General features: G+C 47.1%; 1 protein-coding gene across 4 annotated transcripts; it reads left to right on the plus strand.

Moving 5' to 3' along the window:
• The first annotated feature begins 221 nt into the window (after positions 1-221).
• sorbs1 (sorbin and SH3 domain containing 1) lies at positions 222-24,164 on the plus strand. 4 transcript variants are annotated; one of them, XM_031873132.1, is made up of 18 exons: positions 222-1,636; positions 1,783-1,885; positions 2,969-3,083; positions 4,992-5,075; positions 9,040-9,089; positions 11,049-11,227; positions 13,164-14,579; positions 15,725-15,789; positions 15,982-16,152; positions 16,648-16,694; positions 17,045-17,159; positions 17,254-17,379; positions 17,472-17,666; positions 17,872-18,393; positions 19,103-19,198; positions 20,299-20,486; positions 20,603-20,709; positions 21,025-24,164. In XM_031873132.1, exons 2-18 carry the CDS (start codon positions 1,839-1,841, stop codon positions 21,090-21,092), a joined length of 3,591 nt encoding a protein of 1,196 aa, XP_031728992.1. In that variant the 5' UTR covers positions 222-1,636; positions 1,783-1,838; the 3' UTR covers positions 21,093-24,164. The 4 variants fall into 4 exon arrangements, with proteins under 4 accessions (XP_031728992.1, XP_031729009.1, XP_031729020.1 ...); XM_031873149.1 differs by having other exon boundaries at positions 20,434-20,486; XM_031873160.1 differs by lacking the exon at positions 17,872-18,393.

Here is a 24,164-nt window from a genome sequence, read left to right on the forward strand (position 1 = left end):
GAAAGGCTTTTACCTAATATTTCCCGACGTCTGTTCTCATACCATAGAGGGTCTGCGCTATCTCCTTAAGTTTTAGATACACTGCAGGTTTCGTGCAGATTTCCTGATCGAACTCCATTTTCAGGATCAGCAGGCTTTTCAAATTTAATAGGCCCGTTTTGTTTTTACAGAAGATATTTTGACAGGTCGCAGTAGGAAAAGCACAGGTGTACACAATAAAATAAATGATGGCTTGATTCCATTTCCCTGCTTCAGGGTCCTGGTATTATGCATGCTGTCACACTGTCACACTGTCATGACCTCCTGGGATACTTGAATAGAACGCAGCCATCGTTAAAGTTATTAGTGCTTCTCCTACTGTGCCAAGTCAAAATGGCTGCTGTGAGAAAGGCCTGTGGGCCAAGTGGTACACATACAGTTAAAGTAACTCTACATTACAAACTGGGGGCATGACATTTTAAAAGAGTTGCATTGTGGGAAATAGCCAGTAGGGACAAATAGTCAGGATATCTCAGCCTCTGCTCCATAAATTTTGACAATTGTTTGTTAAATCTGTCTCTTGCGAGTCCCCCAATTTTATGGAAGCTCAATTCTAAATCGCTGGAGTCCCCCTTTATTGTTTTGCTCGACTGCTAATGGTAAAGTTGATGAAAATACTGTACCGTATAATTAATGTTGTCACAAAAAAATGGGTTACGCCTTTAACATCGTACACGATACATTGACATGTTGACAAGGATGATGCACGAAGCCTCGTAGTGCCGCTCTACTTTCTCTTAACAAGTTGTAACAATGACTCGTGCCTTTCTCTTTTTGCTGTTAAATATCTAACATTCAAAGCTTCAAGCAGTTTTTATTTTTTCAACAATGTCATGATTCCTAAACATCCTCATATCATGTAGTGTACTGGCTTTGCCGCTAGATGCCGCTGCAGTCCTGCACTGAGGCTGTGGGCTGTGCTGCCCTGTGCACAGTCCCTCAGGCAGTATAAAACATTCAGACTGTGTACCGCTCCTAACGAGCTTCACCAATCAATGTTTGGCAGAGGGTTCATCTTCCATTCACGCTCCTGGTTCTAGTTCTGGGTCTAGACAAGATTTGTATGAGGAGAAAAGAGCCTGAATGCTTAGATTTCTTCTTCAGTTGCTCTCAGTCCCAGCTTGACAGGATTTCCTCCTTTGGTGGTTGTGACTGATATGATTCTGTAAACGTTATCTTACACAAAATACATCGCTTATACAGAGATAATTCAGATCGTGGCAGTCACGACTTTTATTTTTTGCTTTACAATGCATTATTTATTCAGAGCCTCGAAGCGCATCGATGTCTGCATCCCCTTTTTAGCTCCTAATGCTTCCTGTAAAGTGCTTTGATTTGACACTCTTTGATTGTGTTTGGTGAACCTATAGTGCTCGGTCTAATGGAAGGTGTGAGGTGTTGTGTGTGTGTGTGAGGTGGGGGGGGGGGCAGTAAAAGTGTGTTTTTAATGCCTTGTGAATAATTTAGTTTTGGGCTATACTCGTTACTTTTCAAGCACCAGAGCATAGATGGATACAAGTTGTAATAAATGACTTTTGGTTGTTGTGTGCACCTCTTTCAGATGATTGTCCCACTCCCTTTGGTTACTTGGAAGATGGTGAGTTTGGGATTGATGTACAACACCAACATACAAGTATTTATGAAGAGCATGCAGCGCACATGAGTTACACTTCAGTTAATGCATTCATGCAGTTCAGCCTCACGCTGTTGATGTGTGTCGACATTGTTGTGCCTGTTTTTCAGTGAGAGCGGTCCCGCGCTCCAAAAGTGACGCCGAGGTGGATTCGAGAGGCCGCTCGATGCCGGTGCCAACGCGCTCCTCTTCCCTCAGACCCTCCGCCAAAAGGTCAGCGTCCTCCATCTGCTCCTCCGTATGGCGTTCACTTTGATATGAAGTACAGAAGCACAGTGCTGCTCGTGTTTGTTAGCGAAGAAAGGAAACGTTTACAACTCGGAATACAAAGTAGGAAAAGTGATATAACTCAACATAAGTGGAGGAAACCTATTTGTTGTGAGTGTTCCTGTGCTATCAAAGCATGGCTGTAGTGATGGCTCATAATGGTAGCTCGTGTGTTCTCACAGTGTGATGTTAAAGTCACTTCCAGTGTCGTCGTATTGGTCTTTATTTACATACAGCGCTAGTAAGCGTGACTAAACATCGCACAGCAGAGCAATGTCTTCATTCTGACTTTGCAAGTCTGATGTTATTTTTTCCCCAGTGGCTTCCACTACTGTGTCCCCCAGTTTGCACTGGAGGTTTGATTAGTTCCACACACACACGTCAGCAGTGACACAAAGACGACCTGCTCTCAGAGAAATGAGTGATAGAGTGCTGAAGGAGGACAGGTGATGGAGGATAAACTGTTGCCCACTAGAGCTGCAGATGACATGTTGAGGACTGACCTTCCTCTTTCCTCGGGGCTTATGTATGAAAGGGGGCAACGCAAAACATGTCTAGGTAAAAAAAAGAAATGCTGCTTGATTCAGAAAGAATTTCATTCAGAAAAACAGGAGAGAGAGTAGGTGTAGGATTGGGTAATTCTCATTTAAGAGTCTTATTTTGGTCCTTTCATCAGTAGTCATTTTGGCGTTGGCTGTCTATTACAGTAAGAAATTCTCCCGGGAAATGCTGCGCTCTGTTTTGTGTCACTGGGTCTAATCTTGTTTACCTTATCGAATTACCGATTTGGCTGAACCGTGAATTAGATTTTCTGCCATATGATCATTAGAGGAAGAGAGGGACAGGAGGAGAGAGAGGGAGGGAGAGAGAGAGAGAGAGAGAGAGAAGGGTTAATGAGTGCGGACGTCACGTTCGGGGAAAAAAAACACATCTTAGCCTCTGCTGGTTGCCATAGAGACTACTTGATAAGGATTGGCTCTCTTCCATCCCCGCACCCCACCCCCTCCCTGACACCCGCCCTCTCCACAGGAACGAGTGGGAGCCCCCTGATAAAAAGGTAGACACCAGGAAGTACCGCGCCGAGCCCAAGAGCATCTTCGAGTACGAGCCGGGCAAATCGTCGGTGCTGAAGCTGGAGAGAACGGTATGCTAGCCGCCTGCCCGTCTGCCTCTCTCTCTCTCTCTCGCTCTCTCTCTCTCTCTCTCTCTCTTTGTATGCATGTCTGCGTAAGCTGTCCCCCACTCTCCACCTACCACACACACCCCCACCCACCACCTCTGTATCTAAGCTCCCCGGGTGGCAGCCTCACTAACAGCTCGGACGGCGACGTATGTGTAGCCTGAATCGCCATGTGCGCCACATTCCTAAAGGGTGTCCTGTTGCGGTGACAGATGATCTTGCCGGGCAGCAGGGGAGTATCGCTTACAAGGAGAGCTATTGTCTCCCCGTCTTCAACTTAAGGTTATTGGGTCGAATCGGCTCGGCGTGAGAGGATGCCAGCGCAGACACAAAACATGGATCCCGTGTGTGTAATGCCCTCTACCCCCGCTTCCGTCTCCAGCCTTAGCAGTTCGTGCTCAATCAAACGGAGCGGCATCATTCAGTGTCCTTGAGGGCTGTCTGTTGATGATGAGCTTTGTGCCATATGATAGGTAATTGGCAGCTGCTCCCGAGATCTACAGTGTAGTATTTACCAAAGGAGAACGCATACATATTGCATTTAGATTTCCTTTTATAATACAGGAGGACTTGGAGGTGATCAGTGTTGTGATGAAGTAGATTTATGTAATGATGTAATTACTGTTTGTCTGACGCCTTCGGTTACATCAAGCTAGTAGATGTCGCTAGCCAAGATCTGGCCCCGAGCCCAGTGGCAACAAATACCCTCATTAGAGGGAGTTCGCCCCAGTTCATCCTGGTTCATTAACTGTGCAATAACGGACTTCAATCACAAGCTCAGCTATTACGGGTCAGTGTTGCTGTTACCTTAGCGGGTCACTTTCTACGTCAGGTCTGTTGTTTTTACTCTCTGGTGCTGAAAGATGTGTTGCTTTAGCCCTTATAGAAAATGCATATTTTAAAGATTGTTATGTTACATCTCCAAAAAATTGCATGTTTTGTTAGTCGTCGTCGGTATGTGTCGTCTGGTTCAATGGAATAAAATGAACGCAATGAATAGTCTACTTTGAACAACAGCACTTTTTGGGTCGAAGACTTGGGTTTGTGTTTTTTCAAGTCTTTTTTAAAGCAATACCTAAATGCCCATATGTACATTGAAACTGTTTTTGGTTGCTGAAATCAAACCTCCTGTCCAAAACTGCCAGAGCCAATAGCAATGGAAGGATGCCACATGGCATTCAAAAGTTCAACTGAGGCTTCAGCCATCAAATCAAAGGACTATAAAAAAAAGTGAAAGCCTTTTTTAGTACAAAATTCCCTCTTTGTATGTAATTGGACAGTGTTTCCTTGCTGAGCTGCGGTTGAGGCATAATAACAGTTTGTATAGGAGAAACAAGTACAGCGACCCATAGCTTTGTTAATGTGTGTAATGAGTATTGTGTTAAAGGAAACATTCGATATTTTGGGTAATATATGCTTATTGGCTTTCTTGTGAAGAGTTAGATGAGTAGATCGATACCACCAGTAAACATACGGCTAGAGCCAGCAGCTACTTAGCTTAGCTTAGCATAAAGACAGGAGACAGCTAGCCTGGTATCAGCACCTCTAAAGCTCAATCATCGTGTTACTGTTGGAGCCGCAGACCGTTTCCAGTCCTCATGCTAAGCTAAGCTAATTGGCTGCTGGCTGTAGCTTCATATTTATCGCACAGACTTAACAGTGGTGTCAATCTTCTCGAGTAAAGTATCAAAGTATCAGACTATTCCTTTAAGATAGACTTGAATAAGTGTGAACCTATCCTTCAATGAGAACAGCTGCAGTGCTGCTGATAATTGATGGTGTTGGGCTCATTACCGTGGTGTGTGTATTCTGTGCTGTCTGAACTGTCTTCTCTTTGTCTTTCTCCTCCTCCTCTTGTTGCCATGCCCCTAGACTCAGGATGTAAACCCAGAAGATGTAGATTTAGAGAGTGAGCCTTGGTATAAATTCTTTTCAGAGATGGAGTTTGACAAAGCGGTAAGTGGTCGCTGTCTTTAAAGTGACAGTATTTCATTGCATGTGATAACATCCATGTTCAAATATGCCTAAACAAGCTGTGTCTATGTGTCTATAAGGACTACTCCAGTTTCTGCTTCCACTTCCCATATTCTACCGAATAATGGAATTATTGATCGTGCACATAAAAGGTTATGTGACAGCATGTGTAAGGGGAAACCGTGTTTCCTCTTCAACTAAATTCACTACCACGTGTCCAATCAACCAACGTTTACACAACCCTGTTTTTAATCATAAACTCTTTGTTTTAGGATGTATATCAGCGATCCCGTCTGCAGCTAAACTTTTTTTCAAAGCATTTGACATAGCTACTGTCATCCCTCGTCATCACCTCGTACAATGTAAAAGGATTTTCTCCCCCTTCGTGTCTAAAATAGTCAACTGAGATCTATTTTTGCCCTCTTCAAACGTGTCTCTCAGCTATTTGTTTGCATCTGTGATGCTGAGTGAGCACAATCAGAAAACTGCTGTGGCCTTTACCCTGTGCAATTTAGATAGTTGGTATTTAATATTGTTTAGGGTTTGTTATACTCCAGTAGTAGCGCAGGTGCCCGTGATAAAGTATCAATTAAATCATCACAGGGTAGTTTTGAGTCATCACCATCCTTTTTTCTTTACACGGGGTCTTGCGATCTCTTGCCAACCGTGGCAGTACCCTTGTTCTTCCATGTTGTTAACTCATCGCCCGTCGTTTGGTTAATTTTTGATATCCACTTTGCCAACCGGGTGAGGCCTGGCCTGGATGATTCATCCAGAAGTCACTCTTCACGTGGAGAGTCTGCGGTCCTCTCGAGCATTAGGCTTCGGGATAATAAGAATTGCTGCCCGTCTGCTGTCTGGTATATTTACCAGAATACCCAAACAGACTCAGGCGTGTTGAAGCAGCATACGGTGCCACGACATGTCCATGCCTCGGGCCTCAGCTGGCACCAGACAAGCGTGGCACCGTCCCCCTACAAACAGATGTTGGTTCCCCTCGCTCCCTGTCAGTCAGAGCCACACCGCCACACCCTGGATCATACGAGGTGGCACCGCTAGCTCCCACATGAGGTCATGTCCTAGCGTCGGCCAGACGCGGGGTCTCCAGCTCCAGGTTAGTGTATATGTGGAGGAGGTTTAGCGGTGGAGGTCTCATGGCAGCCTGGATGTTTGCCAGATGATCTGGGCTTAATGACTGGCTCCTGTTTAATGTCAAAGTCACTTCTAAAGCTGCACCTGGTATGCGTAGCATTTGACCTTAAGGCCCAGCCAGACACTCTGGCTCATTGGAGTTTGATTGACATATCAGCACTCACTCAGTATTACCGGGGGAGAGATATGGGTGGAAGTCTGCAAAAACCACAGTGCTCCGGGGTTAAATGAAGAGCTGTGGTCCAGTTTGGTCTTATTGATGACCTTCAAAGTGCTACGGTGAACCACTTCTACTACTTAAGTGGTATTACTCGACAGTATTAAAAGTTCCTCTGATCTACATCTTTATAACAGTCTTCTTGTGGTTTCACACCGCTAATTAGCCAGTTGTCAGCTAAATACCTCTAAAGAGCAGGCTTAGTGTGAGTAACACATTAGATAATCCGAGCAGACGGCACTATTTCCTCCTCCTCTTTATCCCGTCCTGTGGAATCATCACTCCTCGTCACTTAATAGCCACTGGGTAAGAGTGACGCCTGTGTATAATCACAGTAATGGTCCTCTTGATTAACATGAAGAAGAAAACAGTGACAGTTATGGTCCACACGTAGCTCCGGTCAGGAAAGAGCCTTCAGGCCGCCTACGACCGATACAGTGACTCCATCTGTGGAGCATGTGCTGACGAGGGGGCTGCTGCCACACTGTCTCAGCGCTGTTACATAGCCCCCCCCCCCCCCCCCCCCCCTCCACCGCCACCTGACATATTCTAAAGGAGGCGACTCTGTAAGCCCGCCAGCTCATTGTGCTTTTATATTTAACCTCTGTTACACACTTGGCCTTTACCTTTAAGCTTTTGGTGGAGATGAGACGAGGGGCGCTCGTGGCTATAACAGGCCCTTCACACTGGGGGAGCTGTTTGTTTTCACGAGTACACATCAACACAAATAAGGTGCTGGAAAGAATGAGATTCATGTTACCATGACCTACTCATGATCGCTATTTGGAATATGAAAGTGGCTCTGAGTGGCCGGGGACACCTGTTAGGAAACATGCACAAAGGAATTCTGCAGAAACGGAGTCATCGGCGCTCCACTGACTCACCGAGGCTTTCATTCATGTCCATGTACAGCTCCGGACATGTCACGCTCTCGCTGCTTTCATCCTCTGTGTGCGTCTTCATCTGATAAGTCGGGCCAGTTTTTAGCATCTTGTTTTTATACGCTCTCTTCCTCTACCTTCTATTTGCCCCTTTTATTTCATTAGCTGGATGAAAAACGTCCCTTCGTAGTAATATGATCAGTGAAATCAGAGTAGGATTAGTTTCAAGCTGAACTGTTTTACCTTTTATGATAAAGAAAGGTTCACATGAAGTGACACTAACCAGGCATCTTGTAAATAACCAGATTAAGATGCCATTCCTTTACTCCAGATAAGCTTTCCATGCTTGTTTCCTGTTTACTTTCCACTGATGCCGTGTGTGTGTATTAGCCCAATTACCCAGGGGTGCAAGAGGACACTATCTTCTCCGCCTGATATCAGTTTTGAGGGGGGGGGTGTATAAAATGAGTCGGAGCGAGGAAGAGCTGCAGATTATTCAATGGCACTGGCGTGTTCCCCCGGGTCGACATGGAACATTTGGCTTTATAAATAGACCAGGCTACAGACCTGCCAGCCTGATGTTCTGTTCTTACAAAGATAGGCATTTATTCTGAAAGGTTATAAATGATCATCCTGCCCTGGCAACTAAGTGGAAAGGCATGTTGTGGCAAATGTCGCCGCGGAGAATGCTCCTTGTCTGGTCATCGGCGCGTGGAAGCGGACACTTGGCCGCGCCGTGGGGAAGTGGACGTGGTATTAGCGGCAGGGCCGGGCTGGCTGGGATGGGGATTGCGCAATCGTATTTGCAAACAACACTTGCGCTCTTATTCATAGTGCCCCGTGTCACATCCGTTATTTTTACCTGCTGTGACGTCTGAAAAGAGGGGAGCAACAGAAACAGTGGGCTAAAATTAGTTGGCTCTAAACCATTCAAAATGCTAGTGGGTGCCACCACACTGAATGACCGCCCCTGTGTTTTGGAGATAATATCTGCTTCTAAATACCCTCTACTTTTACTCTTGTAGTCCTTTAAACAGTATTCACTCACTGTTTCCTCTCAGTTTATTTATTTCTGCCTTTCTGTTTGTGCTCTTTGTCTTTATAACTGTGTTACAATATGTTTGACTGTATTCTTCATTTTGTCTGTAAGCATTTGTGTCTCTTTTTGGCTATTAAAGTGTGTGAGAGAGTGTGTCGAGTGTGCGTGTGTGTGTGTGTATGTGTGTGTATATGTGTGTAATCCGGCCTGCTTCCATCACCAGCTGGTTAATTGTCCCCCGGTCTGGTCCAGTGGTAATGAGAGTGACTCAATATCAGACAAAAGAAACGGCTTCGCTGGGAGACAGCAGCCCATTGGCTGAGCCCGTGACAGCCCCCTCCCCGCATGGGTGCCCCCCTGACCGATGCACGCCCACCCGCCCATTTCCCCCCTCCCCATCCCCTCTTCTCACTGCCGCTTGTTTTCTCCAACTTGCATGCAGGCCAAAACACACGCTTACTCCTCCATGCCGAGCCCAGTCCGGAGAAGCTAAGAACCCCGGCTGCTCGAGACAAAAAAAACCCAGAGCAGCAGAGTGAACGCCAGCGAGGAGAAGAAGAGAGAATCTGACCATAGCTAATGCCCCTGCCTCTGTTCTAGCTGGAGGAGAACCTTCCCGTGGATCTATCAATGACTTCTTTGTTTGGTTTGTTGCAGAGTGCCCCCTCTTTCAGCCCCCTGGAAACAGCCTCCGACCTGCAGCAGTAGTAAGTCCATGTCCTCCTTCCCATTCCAATACTTGAGCTTTCAATCTTTGCTTTCCTCCCTTCCAGCGTGCCGATGATTATTTAAGACACGTTTTGGGGATAAATGTCAGTGAGAGATTTTCTCCAACCCTGTAGAGCTGGCCCACCCTGAGCAGGGGGAACTCCTGCTTCCTGAGGAGATCCTGTTAATGAGGCAAAAAGCTCCCAGAACAGTGTGTCCTCTGTCCGTATTTCACGGTGTTTTGTTGGGAGGGTGGGAGTCATGGCTGCTATGTGGGGGATGTATTTAAAGACAGCAACCTGGATGTCACTGGGAGAGAGGGAACTCACCCAGCTGCTGCATAACTTAAAAACCGTTATCTTCTTCTGAATGGGTGTGTGCACAGAACTCAGAGCGGCAACTGCATTGTGAAAGAGGATGCTGGCCGTTACTAAAACAAAGCCTGCCGAGCCCTTGATCTTTTTTTGTTTTTGTCCGATGAGATTGACATCTTCTATTTTCGTTTGCGTAATAAAATGTAAGGAATTCGAGACTGAGCCACGGTGACTGTCTCGCGCTACGGTCCGAGGGGAAAATAAACTTCCTCCCTCCATTTCTGCCGAGCGCTTTCCATCTGCTACAATCATTATGTCACCGTGGCCAAGTACGCGAAGACAGATTCCCAATCCAACTTTTTAATCCAGTGGGTCGTTAATATTGAAAGGAAGAGGCTCCCGGGGAAGGGGAGGTGGAAGTTCACTCACCCAAACTTTTCAAAGGAAACCTCAGGTCATAAAGTGACTTCCTCCAGAGGCACACATGTTTAGGGCAGGATGTTGTTTTTATTTGAAATCAGAGACATTCTGAAGAGCCTTCTTGTAAATACATCATTTGATTGTAAAATGCAAAAACATATGCGCCAGTGTGGCCGCATTAAATGACTGAATCTCTTCGTAAATGTGTGTATTTTCAGGACTCTGTTAGACACACACACACTGTGTTTGCATGCATGATGGCTCTTATCAGTTAAAGTATTTGGAAAATTGATTTAAATTGTCCCAAATTGTTTGAATGGCCTCACCATAAGAGAACATCTGCGGTGTTGCCAAGCCTACACAAACGTAAGGCTACATTGCGCTCCTTGTTCCCTACCTCAACACAAACAGCTCTTTCATAGCTGTGTGCACTGCTGACTGCAGAGAGCCATTAAAAATCAGGTTGGTTCTGGGTTACTTACAAGAATTCACATAAATGCTACACAGGAAGTCTGCAGGACAGGAGCCGTGTGAGATTTAAGTCCATCTCCTGTTATGGTTCTGGTTAAGTCAACAATCAGTAATCAGCCTGCGAGAGAACCGCTGACTGAACCTACTGCAGGTTCCTGTAATGTTCATCTAGTTCCCTGGAACGACGAGGAGCTCATTTAAATGCCAATTACTGAGTATGTACTACTGCATGGCCGTGGCAGCATTTGGAAAATAGTAATTCCTCTTTTTCCCAACACTAGTGTCAAGTTTTCATTTCGCGACACTTGGGTCTCTCTCTGCTTCATTAACATGTTTGTCCGCACAGATAGAGCCGCAGCGTGAGTAACACGTGAGCGCCATGTGAACCAGAGTAAACCTGACAGCGGTACAGGTGCGCGGCAGCGGGCTGATGCACCATGTGGGAATGTTCAGAGAATATTTATAGAAATGTCTCCCGACGGCCTCTCTGGAATGCCAAGATATGTGCGGTAGCGAATGCCTCCAACTCAACGTCGCCCTCCAAATTTCTTCACTTTCTTTCTCAAGTTTGTTTCTTTCTCTGTCTCTGATTATTTTTTTCTCTCCCACCAGTCTGCGAAAGACAGGAATTACCTCAAGATACACTAAATGAGAACCATATGACAGCTCATTACCCAATTGGCGCTCCTCTGGGTATCATGAATCGGGGCTGTGTTTTGATTAGCTGTCTGCGTTCCTCTTGTCACTGTCTAGCTCCTCGAGCAAGTCTGGACACAGCGAGGTGGAGAAGGACGGGGGATCATCCACGGGTGAGCCCGGGGCTCCAGAATGCGACCGCCATGTTTACAAGAGCGTCCTGGAGGGCGGCGACATTCCCTTACAAGGTCTGCGGGCCCTAAACAAGCGGCAAGCCAGCGCCTCCTCATCTAAAGGTAGGATAGCATCCGCGTTATGTATGCAGCCAGTAAAAACGGCACAGGTGTGTGTGGGTGTGGATGTGCGGCTAGACAGCATAGCGGGCCATTTAAGGCCCTTCCTGCTGGGTCAGAAGAACCAATGAGTTACAGACGTGATGTTAGACCGCTCAAAGTGTCAGGTGGGGATACATGTGTTCCCAGTTACCTTTCTGTTGGAAATCCAAACCGTTTGCTTTCGCCCAGACCTCACAGCATCGGCCAATCACCTCGCGGCTTTTCATTCCCCCCGCCAAACTTTTGATTTATTATTGATGCCATGGATGTTTTCATCAAACGTGTACCGGCCATCTGCTTTGGAAAACTCATGGAGGGAGTGAGGTTGTCTCGCTAAGTCGATGGAAGCTAACCTTGGAGAGTTTAACACCTCCACCCCCCACGCTTCCCCACCTCTTGCTCCAGTTGTGGGCCGCCAGTCGCTAGGCAGGCTTAGGGCAAGACTCCAGAGCGTTACAGCGCCAGAGAGCGGATGGATGAGGAGCGGAGATAAACAGACAGGGGTGAGATCAACAGGAGGGACACAGAGGGGGGGGGGGGGCATGAGGAAGTCAGCTGTCAGTGTGAGGTCCGAGGGCTGGAATGCCTGCGCACATGGCCGGGGGGAGGAAATGCTGGGGCAGGAGAGGTGAAGAGATGTAAGGAGGAGAAAGGGCAGGACAGTGTGACCCAATACATGTCGTTACTGTGCATTACATCTGGAAAGACTACTCCATCGATAGACAATGGAATAGAAAGTTTCCACTCAAAGTTTTGTATATTTCCACAATAATGACTAATGTGTTGACGCGTGGAACTACAATAAATCCAAAAAGTTTAACTGTGGAGCCCCTGCAGTAAATGCATTTGGCTCTCCAGTCAACTGACTAGCATGCTCCTTCATTAGCCTCCTGCCCGAAGAGATAAAGCACAGAGTGCCAGAAATCAAACACTTCATCATGTGTCTCTGTCTTGTGCTCATGAAAGACAAAAATATCTGTATAAATCTTTGTCTTCTGAAGAGCTGAGCCTCCTCGGGGGCTTTTCAGCGACCGGGACTCTTCTCTCTCTCTCGCTAGAATATCTAGTTTACTTCCTCAGTGTGTGTTTTTTTCTGCTAGATATGAATGTGACAGATGGGTCACTCGTGCTGCTGAAGTGTCTCGCAGCATGTGAATGTGTTGTGTCACTTCCCGGCTCCATCTGTGGCGTTATCGCCAGCAACGCTACAGCCGGGAACCGACGCGGTATTCATCACAGCTCTCTGACAGCCATATTTTTACCGGGCAGGTTGACTCAGGATTTATTTATTATTTACAACCGTGTAGGGGAGCAGCGTATTAACAGGGGTGCCATTGGGCATTTATCACTGCAGCCCGCCTGTCTGATTGCTAAAAGTAGAAGAGAAGAGTATACAGTGTGTAGGAGGTTAAAGCGGAACAGGCAGTGGTCATGTGACAGAAAGACGTATGAAAACAAATAGGTAACAGAAAAGACTTTTATTTAATTTAATTGTTTTATCTTTTTGTTTTTAAATGTACTGATACTGCAGTCAGTGTTAATAATTCCTACACGACCTCCAACATCACATAACATCTCATGGCATATTGCTGTCTTAATACTTTATGTTCCACTTGTTATGTTTCTGTTAACAAATAATATTGACAATGCAAGAATCTTTCAGACAGTAAATATCCCCTTGTTCCATTTTTACAAAGCATTATTCTTCATGATGTTAGTATAGAAGTCATATTTTACTTGATGCACAATGCATCAAGTCTGCTTCCTCTTCTCATCCACTTCTAATGGAACTTGGTCTTTACTTTAGAAATGTGCCTGACTCTGTTTTAGTGTGTGTGAACCTGTGACCATTGTAATCTAATATGTTGTTTATTCTGTTGTCCTGCATGCTTGCCAGTGGATTATAAAGGTGGGAATGGCTATATAATTTCACCCTGCTCCTCTGTAAATAGTCGATCGGTTCTTGCCAGTAATGCAATAGGTAACCAGTGTAAGAATATGAAGCCTCTGTCTGCTGCCAAAGCCTGCATACCTCAAATCCTGCCCTCTAAATTCAAGCCCAAGCTGCTGCCGCCCAGTGGTGACAGTCAGGAAAGCAGGACTAAAGCTGTCAGGCACCCGAAGGCCCACAGCTGTGAGGATCTGTACACGGGGCCGTGTGACGCAGACTTTGCTGGAGCGGAGGAAAGGCAGCGTGCGCAACATTCAGACTCCAAGTCCAGCTGCGGCACCGAGTGTGAGGACGGACTCTGGAATGTTTCCCCCGCAATTAGGAGGAGCGCATCCGAGTTCTCCGGCCTGTACAGGACCATGCATCAAATCCAGCGGCCCAGCTCGGCCGGCTGCAGCCCCCACAGCAGCGTCCGCAGCCTGGCCTCCCTCTTTGAGAAGTCAAAGGCCGACGGGGGCGGGAGGTCAGAGGCGGACGACGGGGGCGACATTCCACGGGATGCTGTGTTGTCACGGGTCAGCGAGTTTGAAACGATCATCCAGCGGTCCGGCTTGACACCCAGCCGCTCCTCCTCCCTGCCCACCCTGCACTCCGGCCCCGGCCACAGCCCCGCCCACGTCTACATGGCGTCCGCAGTGTCAGCGGAGTCCCTTTTGGTAGCTGACGCCACCCAGATGGACGCCTGCTCCACAACGGAGGCCGAGGGCGGGAGCTGTGGGGAGGAGGCCCTGTCACCAGGCGGTGTGACCATGGAGGAGGACAGACACGCCGTCAGGACTGATTCCCCCTCCAACACCGAGGCCGAGGTCGAGCTGATCTTCAGTAAAAGTTCCCCAGAACTGAACCACCGAAATGTGGGCGGGTCAAAAAGTCCCCCTGCCCCGCTGACGGCGTCGCCGCTGCAACACAACCACCTCCACCACCACCTGAACCACCAACTCCTCCTCAAACCCAGCAAATGCAAAGGCTCCTGCCCGGCCTCTTACACCCGCTTCACCACCATCCTCAGGCACGAGAGGCAGCAGGCCTCCACCCAACAGGAGAGGCCGCCGCCTCTGGAGAAGAAGACCGCACTGCCCGGGAACCTCTTCCTCATGGGCCCGGCTCCCTTCAGGCTACGGAAGAACCTGCAGTCCCACCAGAGTCGGAGGAGCCTGCTGGCCACCAAGGTGATGGCGGGCACCCAGAGGCCCAGCGCTTTGTCTCCCGAGCCCAGGCCTCTGATCCCGAGGCGCCTGTCCTCCCTGGAGGTCCTGGAGAGGCTGAGTAATGGAGAGGAAAGCAACACTGACCACCTGAGTAACGGGCAGGGCTTGGACGCCAACGGGAACCTACTGCAGCCGCTGGCAGCTCACCGCAGAGGTGGCTATCTCCATACCTTCACCACTGTCACCCTCCTCTCACCCCCCCCTTCCTCTGTGGTCACCCATTTATCTCGACTCTCTCTTCACCTTGTGTCCCTTTCTCTCCACAAAGCGACGCCGCCGCCCCCCCATCTCTAGTCTGTGTGGTGTGCTTACAAAGTGACAGAGAAGCCTCCATCTCATTGTGTCAGTGTGCTGTTTTGGTGCTCTCCCATTTCACTGTGAATCAGTGCGATCCCGCAATCACTGTAGGAGGTTCAGGCAGCTTTTGGTAACGTATATATCTCTCCTGGTGACATCAGATTTGAGTTGTATGCAAGAGTGCTAGAGCCTGCGTAAGCATTACATCCATACAAACTGAATTCTGTGTTTTATTACACTGCTATGGCGTAGGATAACTGTATATGAAACATTTTATGATCCACAATGAGACGTCAAATCCTGTCCTTGCATAGCAAAGAAAAGAAAGCCTTACCTAAAACTACAATCCCAGCATCCCTCTGTAATGGTTAAGCAGGATATATCGATATAACATTGCATACGCTCTCTCAGACTGATGTCTCACCATGTCTGTATCTGGTTTGTTTTTGTTTTGTTTTGGGAATAATTTACATCTGCCGTCTTTCATTCTCTCACCATGAAAGGTTTGTTTTCGCCAGACAGGAAGTAAATAACAGAGTGAAACATCTATGGTGGGGAACAACTTAAGTCATGAAGACATCTAGCTAATATAGTGAAAGGTGAACCTTCTGTAGAATAGTGGATGTCGATTGGTCGATCATGATGTTTATTCTTTTGGCCAAGATACAGTAGGTTCCATATTTCCTTTCCTGCATTTGTTTTTGTTTTTTCCATGAACACACATCGGATCATTCTGTGTTCATTCCTATGTGCATGCAGGAATACATTTGGTTCTTTGGATGTGTGTGTGTGTGCTTTTTGTTTTTAGTGTTACAGAGATTATGGTGTTCATCCAAAGCATGCGTAGTTGTATTTATTCTATGATTCTATTCTTTGGAATTGAGGAGTTGACTGCAATATCATCATCGTCTATTTGAAAAGTGTTTATCTCAGTTGGATGTGCCTTGAGGGTTGACGGTAGAAAGGCTTCACGGCGTAATCTCCATGCTGCTTCTGTTTCAGACTCGTCCCCAGTCCTCGGGGAGAGCCAGGATGAAGTGTTGCGAAGGCGTCACGGGGACAAAGAGGTGAACTTCCTTTCAGATTTAAGCCAAACTTTCATAGAGTGCACTCTGCACAGAAAACAACTTTAGTCCAGAGAGCTGGGTTATGAATGAGGAAATCATATATTATACATAACCGCTGTGTCACATGAATAAGAGAGTGGAGGAGACCCATATCTGGAGGGGGACAAACAGTTCAGTCTGGTTTCCTGGCAGAAAATCTTGGAGGAGCAGCGGCGGCTGAAGCGGGAACAGGAAGAGGCCGACACGGCGTCCAGGCGTCACACGGGCATTGTCCCGACGCACCACCAGTTCATCACCAACGAGCGCTTCGGAGACCTGCTCAACATCACAGATAACACGGAGAAGAGGAAATCAGGCATAGAGGTACAACGTCTTATCCTTCTGTAAGCAGGAAGCCGGACGGCAGATGCTTTGTCAGTTTGTGTGTGAGCCAGGACACGCAAGGCTTTCTCCTCTGGGTCGAAGGTTCAGAGGGGGGAGAGCAAGTGCTGTTTACCGGCTATATATCTACACATAATGTGGTATTAGTTGCACCCCTGTGGTGACTGTAAACACCCCCCCCCAGGGGTGACCCAGTCAGTCACAAGCACCTCAATCATGTCGTTGCCAGAATATTCATGTTCACACGGGGCACTGAAAGGGGCAACAGATTTACAGCTCACAACAGATTCCAGAAACTCTTTTCTTAATACACGTACAATGACAAAGCCCAGAGGGTACAGTAACCAGAAAGTGTCAAAAGAGGTCAGTCCATAATGGGTATTTAATCCTTTGGATAACTTTCATTCACTGAGGGATCTGTTAACACTTGAGTCATGAAATCAGAGTGAAACAGGTTTCCTTCTTGTTTCTGCACAGAGAACTCCAGCCATGGCTCGCTTCGACTTCAGAGCAGAAACTCTAAAGTGAGTATCTGTTACGGGTCTAACAGGCAGTTGATGCAGGGACGTTGGGTTTTAAGACGCTGGTAAATTGTGTCCACCTTTTTGAAGATTTACATACGATCCGACCTTATCAGCATTTCTTTTGTCTCATAGGTGGGGTAAGCAAATTCTGACAAAATGCCAAATCATACAATCGCAGGAAGTTGCTGTTTAGACGAGTAGAATCCTAATAATAGAATTACAAGTGTCCTTTTACTTGAATGTGAATAAACCCCACCCATCTGGTGTCAAACACAGGACTGCATGAGATCACGTTTTTTTTTGCTTCTTTCGTTTCATGTGAGTAACTTATGTGTTTGGGACATTTCTAGGGAGTTGCCGTTTCAGAAGGGAGACATTGTCTACATTATTCGACAGGTGGATCAAAACTGGTATGAAGGGGAACATCACGGAAGAGTTGGCATTTTCCCTCAAAGTTACGTCGAGGTACGTGAGTTCTCCGTCTAGTGTTCTGCTGCACAGTGTGATTCAACTTGTATTTTCTCACTCGATCTGTTTTGTTACTCGTTGCCTCCTTCAGCTCCTTCCCCCGACAGAGAAAGCCCAGCCAAAGAAAAGTGCCCCGGTGCAGGTGCTGGAATACGGAGAGGCCGTCGCCCGCTTCAACTTCAACGGGGACACGGTGGTGGAAATGTCCTTCAGAAAGGTGTGCAGTGGGAGTTAGTCATTTCATTTCGGAGCACTTTGAAACGAGTTTAAAGGATTTTCTAACACGTAGAGATGCTTTTGTCTCTGCAGGGAGAGAGGATCACGCTTATTCGTAGAGTCGATGAAAACTGGTACGAGGGCAAAATCTCGGGCACCAACCGCCAAGGTATCTTCCCCGTCACCTACGTGGAGGTGAACAGACGACCCCGCATCAAAAACGGGGTGGAGTATCTCGACCCCCCCGTCAGCCAGTCGCCACAGCGCAGCACCAACGCGTCTCCTCAGGTAGTGAGGCTGCATTTGGATGTGGTGAAGAGGTTTTCTTACTGCGTCTCTGAATCCATACGTTTTCATCAATGTTCATGTTGACTTCACTTCTGATTTTATTCTTTTTTTTGCCCAGTGAACTTGTCTCATCTTTCCTTTCCTTTTCCTTCCCTCATCCCCTCGTCGCTCCCATCTCCTCCCACCTTCCTGTTGCTCTTAAAAGCTGTATCGTAACCGTCTGACCACCTCCCCGCTGCCCCTCCCTCGCTCCCCCCGCCGCTCCGTGTCCCCTGAGGTCCACGCCATCTCCTCTGAGTGGATCTCCCTGACCGTGGGAGGAGGAAGCCCCCCCACCGCGCCCACCCCTCCCCTGCCGCCGCTGCCCTCCGTGTCCTACCGCTGCGGCGAGTACCTGCCCCCGCCCTACTCCGCCAGCCCCGTGCCCTCCATCACCGGCAGCCCGTACTGCGTCTCCCCCATGGCCTCCCCGTCCGCCTCGCCTCTCCCCCCGCCTTACCCGCCCAGGCCCAACTCAACGACCCCCTTCCTCACGTTCACCCCGCCTCAGGGGGGGGATTTCCTGCTCTCCCTTCACTCCCCGCGTCTGTCCCGCAGCGTGAGCCCCTGTGGGGGGCCGGTGCTGGAGGGCTGGGTGAGGGGGGAGAAGGAGTCGACAGAGGGGGAAGGCACAGAGGGGGACGGGGGCCACGCAGCCCAGAGCGGCAGGCGACACAGCCCTGCAGAGGTATCTTCTGCATGGTGTGCGGTGTTGCATCCCAGGCTCACTCAGAAACACGGGCTTTTGGCCACCGTTCGATTCCCTAAGATAGAAGTGTGATGAAGTGCTGACACTGACGTTTGTGAGTGGAGGAAGGGACACTAACTTGTAGATCTGAGCTGAAGTTGGCCACATGGATGACTCTGCTGGTTTAGTGGAGGCAGATTAGGTTCAAAGTGGTCACACTGCTTAAAGCTGCAAGTCTGCATGTTGTTGTGTGTGCGCTACTAACACGCAAGTGATTTACAGTGTTTTACAGTGTTTTTCCGTGTTCATGTGGTGCGCTGCAGGTTTCCTAGCATTAAGAGGAGCTATTGTGTTGCATTTTCAGGATCGATTTGGGAGCTCAGATTTCTTCCTCTTCATAAAATTCAGCATGTTGTTGTTCCATGCGGAGGTGTGATAACATGGACGCCGTTGGAGTTTGGAAGTTTATTTAGGACAGTGACATATTTATTAGTGCGTATTTATAGGTTTCACATGTTGGCTTGCGTTTCAAAAGCTGCTGCGAGGTTGAAATTTCCACCGACAGGGAGATGCAACCTGACAGTGGCTGAGGTCTGACGGTATTCACAGCAGGTGGTGGGTGTGTGGTGCGAGCTCTAGAGAAAAGCTCCTATTTTTTTTTTTTTTTTTTTTTAAATGTCCTCGCTGATTTGACATTTCTGTGTTGCAGTTTGTGAAGAACGAGGCTGACCATCACGGCCGGAGCTCCAGGAGCCCTGTGATGCTGTTCGACATCCAAGACAACAACAATGTCAACTCTTTTGCGGTAAGGTGGAGTTTTACAAAAGCAGTGTGTAGTTTTAGTGTCTTCATCATCTGTTTAACTTATTAACCCATCACCTTCAAAGATCCATTTACTCACATCATCTTTAACTCCCATTATGTAAAATATGTGAGATATTAGAGGACTGTCCCTTAATTAAAGGAGTAGTACCACATTTTGGGAAAAAGATATATATATTTGCTTTCTTTCTTTCTGAAGAAGAAGAAGATCAATATCGCTCTCATGTTTGTCAGCTTAATATGTAGCTGGAAGTAGAGGCCAGTTAGCTTAGCTTAGCATAAAGACCCCAAACAGGAGGAAACAGCTAGCCTGTCCGAAGCTGATATGATTCGCCTACCAGTTCCTCTAGACCTCACTAATTAACATAACGTGTTTATTGGTGTCTTGTTTATTTAATCCGTACACAGACCAAAGTATTTGGGAGTTAGGTACCGCATGACTGAAAGTGGCTGCAGGGGTTTTGTAATTCCGCCCCCCAATGTAAAGGACAGATGAGGTGGTTTGGCACCGACAACTTTAAAAAGAGTTGTTGAACCAGGTTGATAAGCAGGAGAAGTTATTAACAAAAGGTTCACAATAAAACAAGGGGCAAAAAAATCAGCGTTGTATTGAATGGACGGATATGGGAGAGGAATCGCTCTTCTCATCTAACGCTCAGCAAGAAAGCGAATGAGAGAACACAAGAGTACATTTACCCCAAACATCAAGCTATGACTTCATCTGTACCAGTGAGCTTCCCTTAAACACTGCATGATCACACTGAACGGTATCCTGTTAAAAAGTGAACTAATACCTCATGTTTCCTGTCTACATGCTCTCACTCTGCTGTCTTGCCTTTCCATGCCTCTCCTCCCGGGCTCCACCAACGTCTCCTCCGCTTTCTCTCCCGGTTTCTAACGGATCACTTCCTTTCCTGCCTTGCTACTTACTGGACCGACCTTCCTGTCTCGCCCCCTTCGCCCACACACCCCCCCCCCCCCCCCCCCCCCCTCCCGCTTTAACTCCTTCACCTCGGCCTCCTCCGGGACTTTCGGTGGGGCCGCTGTCTGTCTCTCTCTGACGACTTCGCCCACTACTACTAGGAGGCAGTGTGTAATGAGATCTTGAATATAGCTGAGACCTCGGTGAGGTACTGCAGCACCCTGTCCCACCACCCTCATGACTCTGTCCATAGACTGCACCCCCACCCCAGTAAACAATCTCTCATCATTTCCCAGCAACCCCATTCTCACAGCAGCAGCCCGGAGCCGAACCGTCTCAACTGTGGAATGTGAGTGAGATCGCTTTCACTATCACACCATGTTTTTTGTCATAATTTCATCACTGCTTTTGGGATTTTGCGTCTTCTTAGCTTAGCGAGTTTACCAGTCTAGTTTCTTCTTCCAGTTTCCAGGCTCTGTACAGTTACGTGCCGCTGAACGAAGACGAGCTGGAGCTGCAGGAGGGCGATCTCGTCAGCGTCATGGAGAAGTGCGATGACGGCTGGTTTGTCGGTATGTGCCTTGCGGGCCTTGGGGGGGGGGGGGGCTCATTCCTCAGGGATGCAGTCACACTCGCAGTGTCACATTAATCCTTACAGGGTTTCTGCACAATGACAGCTAAGGACTGTAAGAAGGACTGGGCAGAAGTAGAGTCATTCCCACATCCTTCCATGTAGGGTTTCTAATTGAGTGCAACATGCACAGGACTTGCCATTCATCTTAAATATATCTTAAATATGTTATTTTTGCTTTTAAGTCAACGTCGTTTTAGCCTTTAATCTGAGAATCCTTTTTTTACTCGATCCTTGTTCTTTCTTTTCTCTACAGGAACCTCAAAGAGGACGAAACAGTTTGGGACGTTCCCTGGGAATTACGTGAAGGAGGTGAAACTGTAAAGACGTCTAATCTGGCTGTAACACATGGTCGCCTGTCAAGCTTGGGAAGTCACTACTATCGCGCATGGCTGTTGGTTAGCATAGTCATTTAGCCGGGCGAGTCCATTTTGTCTGGGAAAGTGTTCGGTTGGGCCTGAGGTATGTCAAACTGTACATGGGGAGGCGGAGCCAGAGACAGCTCACTGCCCGGACCTCCATCTGGTGAACACCTCGACAACGCTTTGCACACTCTTCTTGACAGAATTCCGTCTGTCTCCACGTGTGGAATTTCTCTGCGACAACCCACCGCAAAGTAGCTTTTTATTGTACAGATAAATAGCTTGCATCTTGTCCATGTAATCTACAGTACATAAGTGTTTACGTAGCACCTGAGTCTGGAGGCCGGCAGCAGAGCAGTGTGAGGATTAAAGAGTGGATCTGATTACCTGAACTGGACTTGGGAGGATGCAGGATGTGTTTTTAGGAGATGTGGGGGTGGAGCTGTTTGCCGCGAGCTACCTTTCAGGACCAGAGGTGTTCATCACGATTAGCTAAGTATGAACCTTCAGTGTTAACAGACATTTAATCCAATGTGGTGGTCCGTGCTTCGGTTTAGATTATGTATGAAGCCCCTCTAGAACGTGGTCTCTGACGGACCTGTTTTACTTTCTGTCACATGTCATGAATCTTCATTTTTCCAGTATTTGAAGAATGTCACAGAACATTGGCAACTCAGTGTAACCCCAAAGCTTTAGATACCGGTGCAGTATTGCCTTCATTTTTCTATCCCAAAGTTGTTATACGACAGTTATTACCAAGTCATGTGCTGTTAGCTCCTCAACAGCAAACACAGGACACGTGGACTGTGTTGAATGTCTGATAAAAGTGAGGAGAAACTGTGTGTATGCACATCCTATATTTTCAAACTCTATTTATTTGTCCTTTCACACCTCTGACGTAAACCGTGTCTGCTGATGGACGAGGCCCGTCAGGTAGCTGGCGGTAGACGCCTGGCTCCAGCGCAACCACAGGACAGGCGTGGTAGCACTTAACTTCCTGTTTGGTCTTTAAGGGAGATCCCACCTAACAACATGATAGCAGATTAATCACAAAAAGATATTTCATCTTTGCCAACGAGGTGTCTTAGAATATAATCATTTTTAAGAGCATATTGAGGTTTTAACCACGCCCCTACTGACAGGATTGTATGTTTTTTTTCGCCATGTAAATGTGTACAGAAAACTTTTAAGAGGCCTTCCAAATGTGGCTCCATATTTTCATATTGTAATGAATACAACTTGGCTTACACAGAGAGCCGAATGGTTTGAATAAGAAGCATTAGCACAGCATGCACAGAGGTGGACAGATCAAATCGGAGCATGAAACACGATCAGCCATCGCCTCGACATCGGCCACCTCGAGCTTAAAGCATTAGAAGTGATGACAGTCCGCTCTTTGAGCTTCCATCGCTCCCTAATGGAAAATCGCTTTGCATTTTTGATCCGAGGCCCCCCCCCCCCCCCCGAGAGCACAGAGCATGTAAGAGTAGTCCACACGCACATGTCGAAAGACGATAGCTATTGTTTGTTCTCTGCTCGCATCTTCAGTTTATCTTTAATTCAGTTTTGTTTATACCAGGTGGGCTAGTGTGACTATCTGATCCTCCAGGTAGCCGGGTCCTTTCCCCCCAAAATCCACACATGTCTAATCAGATGGTGCCGGACTCTCAGTGGGCCGACCCGTGACACTAGAACTCTCCACGAGTGCACAAAAGCAGAAACATGATGTGAAGTATTAAAAAGAAAGAACAGCAGCTCTCTTACATCTAGAAGTGTGTGTTTTCTACGGCTTTGTCTTTTCAGTGTGTTAGCTACAGTTGTGCAGTGATGATAAACATTCGGAACATGTATGTGGCCGCCACATAAGGGACGTATGTAAGTTGAATAAGTGACAAAGTGTATTCATGTAACAACAGTCAGTAGCAATCAGCGTTTCATCCTCTCTGACAAAAAAAAACAAGGAGTTTCTTTCTCGCCGGTGACAATTTTAGCCAACATCTGCAAAGGAATGTTTCCTCAAGATAACACGCCGCACTGTGGGTCTGCCTGTGTAGCACTGATATAATATTCAGGTATTTTGTTACACCACAAAAGCATGTTTTCCCCTCCACTGCTGGCGAAACATTTGTTTTTTTTGTTCCTGTGTAACTTCAGCTCCGCGTGAAAATGTGCTGATTGGCTGAGAGTCTGTCGGCTTTTCTTCCCTGACAGAAGGAAAGATCCGCTCCATCTCAAACACACTACACGGTGGACAAATAAACAATCACTATTTAGTCACACACACACACACACACACACAACTCACTCCATATTGTTCCTGTGGTATTGTGCTCCAGAAACAGGGATGTGTGAATGTATGAATAGATGAATGTGGCGCAATGCACACACAATATGTAAAAAAAACACAAAACCATGTCTGTATTTTCATCTTGAATGAACATGCAGACTACTGAGCAGCAAGGCACAAGAAGGATTGTAAATATGTAAAATAAAAAAATAGACTGCGAGCAGACTGAGCTCTCCGTCACTCGCAGCGCTTTATTTACCTGAAGGATGTTTTTTTGGGGGCAAAGCACAGAGTGGAGCGTTACTGAGCACAGGAGGTTTAACGCATATGAACATTACGCTGCCATTTGTGACGATCATAATGCCTTATGTTAGAAGCAAAATTGTGCCTCATTTTCATTTAGTTTTCTTTTTTTTTGGTTGGGGGGGGGGGGGTCATTGAAATGTACCCTTGACATATTTAATGTAACCATGGTTTTCCCATTAGTCCTAGTCTCTGTGATGGGAGAACATTTACTAAGAACCTGTCAGTTACTGTGCAAGTACCTAAAAGTGTGACACGATGCTTTAACGTGATGATTAATAATCATAAGGATGGACTAGTTTGATGAGACACACAACCTGCAACAGGTTTGCTTTGTTTGCTTCAATTTGCAGTGCTGTTACATTGATAATACTAAAATAAAGATACTATACACTGCTGTGACTTTCGGTATTATGCAATATTTAATAAACCGTTTAAACCATT

Source organism: Anarrhichthys ocellatus, unplaced genomic scaffold (assembly GCF_004355925.1).
Source record: "Anarrhichthys ocellatus isolate YVR2014 unplaced genomic scaffold, GSC_Weel_1.0 scaffold3, whole genome shotgun sequence".
Lineage (NCBI taxonomy): Eukaryota > Metazoa > Chordata > Actinopteri > Perciformes > Anarhichadidae > Anarrhichthys > Anarrhichthys ocellatus.